Source organism: Notothenia coriiceps, unplaced genomic scaffold, assembly GCF_000735185.1.
Source record: "Notothenia coriiceps isolate Sejong01 unplaced genomic scaffold, NC01 NC01_scaffold00024667, whole genome shotgun sequence".
In the NCBI taxonomy this organism is placed as follows: domain Eukaryota; kingdom Metazoa; phylum Chordata; class Actinopteri; order Perciformes; family Nototheniidae; genus Notothenia; species Notothenia coriiceps.
The window spans coordinates 1,631,528-1,636,913 of NW_011357368.1; the positions used below are offsets into that span (position 1 = coordinate 1,631,528).

Sequence of the window (5,386 nt, forward strand, 5' to 3'; positions counted from 1 at the left end):
CAGATTTATTTTCTTTGTGAATATTTTACAAATCACTCACCTTTCAAACTGTATTAACTGTATAAACTGTAGTCCAACCGCACAATATTTACTGACACTGAGCTGTGAAAATATAACACTGTGCAGACTGCAAATTCTACTGCAACATTCTGCTGCAGCAGAATTCACTATTTGATATAACACTAACATTCCTGACAATAGACCTCAATAGTCATCTTTTATGGTGTACATGCCTTTTAAATAACATTTTTGGATTGGAACATTGAAAAATCAAAATAAATATAACTTAAAGGTGACCTATCATGCAAAATGCACTTTTGTACGTCTTTTATACATGAATATGTGTCCCCGGTGTTCCAGGGAACTCACCAAGTGTCANATATTATCATTTATAAAATGCTATAACAAAAAAAATAACTTAAGCAGCAGATTTTTTAATTAAATATACATACCAACTACAAAATGAGCGGGTATTAAAGTGTAAATGGACAACAAAACGGAAATGGAAGTGAAAAGGCCTGATGGTGGTGCTAAATCAGAGCCTATTACCTGTTCTCAGTCTTTTTCTCATCATGCATCTTGTGTGTAGTGATCCAATACCGTTACCATAGCCTTGCCCTTTAACAGTTATTACGAGCCCTGGCTCAGCCTTACTCACCAAGAGCCCAGCGCCTAGCCTTCTTACAGGCAAAGTCACTGATCAAGTCTTTGAAGTCCAGCTTTCTAGCCAACTGGCTTTCAGAGGACAGCATGGCAAGACTGCAAAGCCTTATGGGGGGACAGGGCTGCTGAGCCTAGAGATGGATCTGTTGGTCCTGGCACCAGGAGGAGGGACAACTGATTTAGTATGAATAGCTGGTAAACCAACAGATCCATCTCTAGGCTCAGCAGCCCTGTCCCCCCATAAGGCTTTNTATTTTTTATTTGGTGGTTTGTGTTCCAGCTGTCGATCAGCTGTGCGCAGCGTCTCCACTGCAGCCTGTGCGACTCAACGCCCCCGCAGCAACTCTATATCCACCAGTTAAATGAAATAAAACTAATGTGTTGAGTTATATCAGCTGCCAAATCTCCAAATCTACCAAATATATGGTGTTCTTAGTTTCCATACCTCCTGTGTTTTACGAGCGACTTATCAAGTCTTGGCAAACGGCATAAAACACGATTAAACATGATAGTATATAAAACCATGCTCGTATCTATACAACCTATAGAAATGCAAAACGGCCTCAGTTAAGACGTAATTCTGTCCTTCTGCTTACCGCATCATTTATGAGAACATGTCATAACATTAAGAAGACAACATGTTCGAGGTGGTTTTCAATAACATATCCTTATATATTTATTTCTCCAAGTTATGTTTTTGTGTGCACTGAGGAGTCTCAAACAGGCGTTTGTTTAATCATTTTAAGATTGGCTTTAAACAATGTTTGCAAATGAATTCTTCATATATGATAAATGAGGTAACATTTTATTTATGGTATTATTTTCACATATTTCTCTCCATTCTTCTTTCTGCCAACGGTGAAGCTGTTTCTCGTCCCTCCCGTTGTTGTGCTTAGTGCGTACGCATGGGTCAGAGTTTGCGTGGAGGACCGCACGTTTTCCCGTCAAGTTTGTTTTTTATAAATCGCAAACATTGCTTAGAAACTGGCGTACGCAGTCTTTTGAGCGTACGCACCGTTTATAAATGAGGCCCCTGGGCATTAGGGACTCACTCCCTGCACTAGATTATCTGACAATGGTGTGACTGTACAACTGTCCTTGTGTAAAACATTTAACTTACTGTGAATCATCTGTAATTTGTGTTTTCTTACAACTATTTACCTGCAGAATATAGTAACTAAACTGTTATATTTAATTTGTATTCACTTTGTATAACAGTTAAGCCAATTCAAAGACCATTCATTTTCAATAATGAGCAATCAATATAAATAAACACACATTGAGTCAAATAGTTCTCAATCATCATGTATGGTATTTGTATCCAAGCAAGAGAACTGAAATGAGCATTTTAACCATAGTTATGACACTAATTATTACTAATCAAAGTCAAACAGATGACAGTTGAAAGATCACTGTAAGATAACCAAGTGGTTTACCTATAGTTGAATCATTTCACAATAAAGAGCGTTGAGAGGCGGTGAATATAACTGGTGTGACAGACTGATGTGTTTCCAGGGGGGAGCACGAGGGGAGTCGCAGGATGAAGACGGAGCTGCTGGTGCAGATGGACGGCCTGGCCCGGTCAGAGGACCTCGTGTTTGTTCTGGCTGCCTCCAACCTGCCCTGGTAACACCTCAACATGACCCCCCCTCATACTGTACTGTCAGACCTCAGCGGCCATCTTCATTTGATCTTTCCTAATGATGGTGACAGGATTTTATGTGCGTTTGTGTTCCTTCGGATGTGGGAAAAGCAGACAAACACAAACAATTATACTTTATTTCCTCTTTATTTTTAAAAAACAACTCAATTATTTGTTGCGTTTAGGGATTTCATCAAAGAAAAGAACATTTCTAGTTAGCTAAAATTCATTAATACGTATTATTTACGTGAATTGTAACAAAACAACATGGCTTTTTCTAATAAATATATATTAAATGTTAAAAATATAATTATTATTTTATTGTTCTTTTTTTCTATGAGTCATTCAAAGAGAATGGTGGTTGAATTAGCTTTGTAAAAAAAAAAAAAAAGAACTTTATATTGCATTAATTATTTTTGAATATTCACTTTCATTGTGATTCCACTCTCAATAAAAATGTTTAAAGATACATTTATTCTTCAGGATATTTGGACTATAACTGAACAAGACACACACATCTGTCCACAGTCTCCTAACCCTCTCTTCTCTCAGGGAGCTGGACCACGCCATGCTGCGGAGGTTAGAGAAGAGGATTCTGGTTGGTCTGCCCTCCTCGCCAGCTCGCCAAGCCATGGTCTCTCATTGGCTGCCTCCTCTCAGCTGCACAGGAGGGGTGGAGCTACGCACTGAGCTGGACTATGAGACTCTGGCCAAGGTGTGTGACAGTGAGAATAATGTAACAAGCATCTATATTTTGTTTGTCTTTCTTAAATACAGTATTGATCTTATTGGAATACATTATACGAAAAAAATTTGTTGAGTCATGTTTTGTGAATATACAGCCCAATCAAAACCCGGTGCATCTCAGAATCCCAACCAGAATGCTTTATATATTCCAGGGAGGATATTAGGTTTTGTTACAGTTACCTAATTTAACGATTAAAAATAAATCAGAAAATATTTAAATACACATAAAAAGTTGAAGTAAAAATCTGCAATATACAGTAAAGATAAAATAAGAATATTTATATTGACATAGATCTTAATTATCAGCCAGCCTTATGTCACTGTGTGATTCAGGGGATGGAGGGTTACTCTGGCTCTGATGTGAAGCTGGTGTGTAAGGAGTCCGCCATGAGACCAGTGCGCAAGATCTTTGATGCTCTGGAGTCACATCAGGACGGTAAGGACACACACACACACACACACACACACACACACACACACACACACACACACACACACATACACACACACACACACAACCTACAGCTACATGAGGAGACGTCCCCTCACAGCAGCAGTGTTTCTCTGTCCCTGATTTAAACTATGTAGCCTCGCTGTGATTCTCCCTTACAGGAGGCAGCAACATGCCAGTCATCCAGCTGGAAACCGTGACAACAGCTGACTTCCTGGAGGTCCTCACACACACCAAACCCTCGGCCCGAAACCTGATGGACAGATACACGGCCTGGGACAGAGAGTACAAGTCTGTCTGACACACAAACACTTTTATACTAACATTCCAGCATTTCCAACAGACTGTAAACAAACTGACCTGTTGCTGTAAGGCTTAGTGGGAGCCGTGGTATGACAGTGCGCTGTATTCTAAATAATTTATTCACACACAGATTGCACATCCTTATACTAACAGTAAATAGCCTCACCAGAATATCATTATCTAATCAGTTTAACAAGATTTTTCCTAACTTATTGTTTTCCTAAACTGTAACTTCTATTGGTGTCTACCATCAGTCAATAAAAATACTCCCACAACTCGAAGGTCTTAGCCGTCGTGTTTTTCCTCTTAAATTCCATATACGGTAGTAATCCATAATATATTTTCTCTTTGACATTACTATGCACTTTTTAATGTTTTTGTTATGGCATTAATTAATTATGATCGCCACTTTTTAAAATATTTAGTATTTATTTTGAATTTGACCTTTCTTTTGTGCATATTTTCGACATGCTCTTGTGTCGTTTTTTTTTCTGATATCTTTGACATCCTAAACCACGTTTTTTTGCAGATGAAACAGCAAATCATATAATAATCGCACAGTCTAACAGGCACTCTATATACAACATTACCACTGCCACTTCTTACGTAGCAGTCTTTTTATTTCATCTATACAAAGAACACGAACACTGTGAAATAATAACACATATTTATTGTGGATATCTTTTTTATTCCAACTTAAATGTACACTTTATGACATAATGACAAACATCAGTTAATGAGGCAACAGATGGTGAGTATTTAGTCGATGCATACTTTACTTTTAAGGATTATTCACTTAAGAAAGTAGTCACATGTCAGGTGGGGTTGAGGGTTGATTTTATCCTCATCTCCTTCTCGGTAAGACAGAAATTGGAATGCTATTAATGACAAACCTGCAGAGGACGTAAAGTCTTTCCAGAGATGCAGAGACAGGATGTGGCTCTGGTGACACTTTGGACACCCTTTTATTTTTGTTCATGTAAAATAAATACACTGCTCTGAAGCAAATGTAAGTGAAACCCACCTCAGGCCCACCGGATAGCAGGTGTTTTCTGCCTCACACGTTTAACACAAAAGAAAAAAAGAAAAGAAAACATGACTCCTTTGTTGAAATTGATGTTTTGAAGGAGAATATTCCTAAACTTGTATCGTATTTTGTCCTTTAGCTTGAAGTAGTGAATGACTTTAGGTGGCTGAATACATTTGGCATCTCGTTTTAAATATTATAAAAAGCATTGATTGGATGTTTTCGAGTTCTAAAGTAGGCCTATGTTATGAAATGATGGGAAAATGCCAATTTGGCACATGAATGCATGCAAATAAAATACACTGTTTTAGGCATATGATAGCTATGTGACAACGATTAACATGATGATTCAGCCTATGGAGATAGACATGATTGTCATGATAGTTTCTGACGTGGGTTTTAGCTAATCTAAAAAAAACATTGAATACTGCTTTGAACCGGTATTCCTCCATCTTGTGACTGTAACACCCTCTCTTGTATAGAGTGATATTTTTCTAACAATTTTAATATTATTCTATTGAATTTTATTATATTTAAAATCTGTCGGCTGCTA

The 5,386-nt window shown here is 37.8% G+C and overlaps 2 protein-coding genes across 2 annotated transcripts in view; one reads left to right on the forward strand and one right to left on the reverse strand.

Moving 5' to 3' along the window:
- LOC104955397 (protein arginine N-methyltransferase 8-B-like) overlaps positions 1–752 on the reverse strand; it is a 6,461-nt gene extending 5,709 nt beyond the window's left edge. The window contains exon 1 of the mRNA XM_010782724.1: positions 659–752. Within this exon, the coding sequence (XP_010781026.1) occupies positions 659–752 (94 nt within the window). The remainder of the gene's footprint in view (positions 1–658) is intronic.
- Positions 753–2,057: 1,305 nt separating this feature from the next.
- Positions 2,058–3,826, forward strand: katnal2 (katanin p60 subunit A-like 2). Its single transcript, XM_010782725.1, has 5 exons — positions 2,058–2,077; positions 2,179–2,289; positions 2,858–3,020; positions 3,386–3,488; positions 3,665–3,826. The coding sequence occupies exons 1-5, from the start codon at positions 2,058–2,060 to the stop codon at positions 3,802–3,804; spliced, it is 537 nt and encodes a 178-aa protein (XP_010781027.1). The 3' UTR covers positions 3,805–3,826.
- Positions 3,827–5,386: the final 1,560 nt, after the last annotated feature.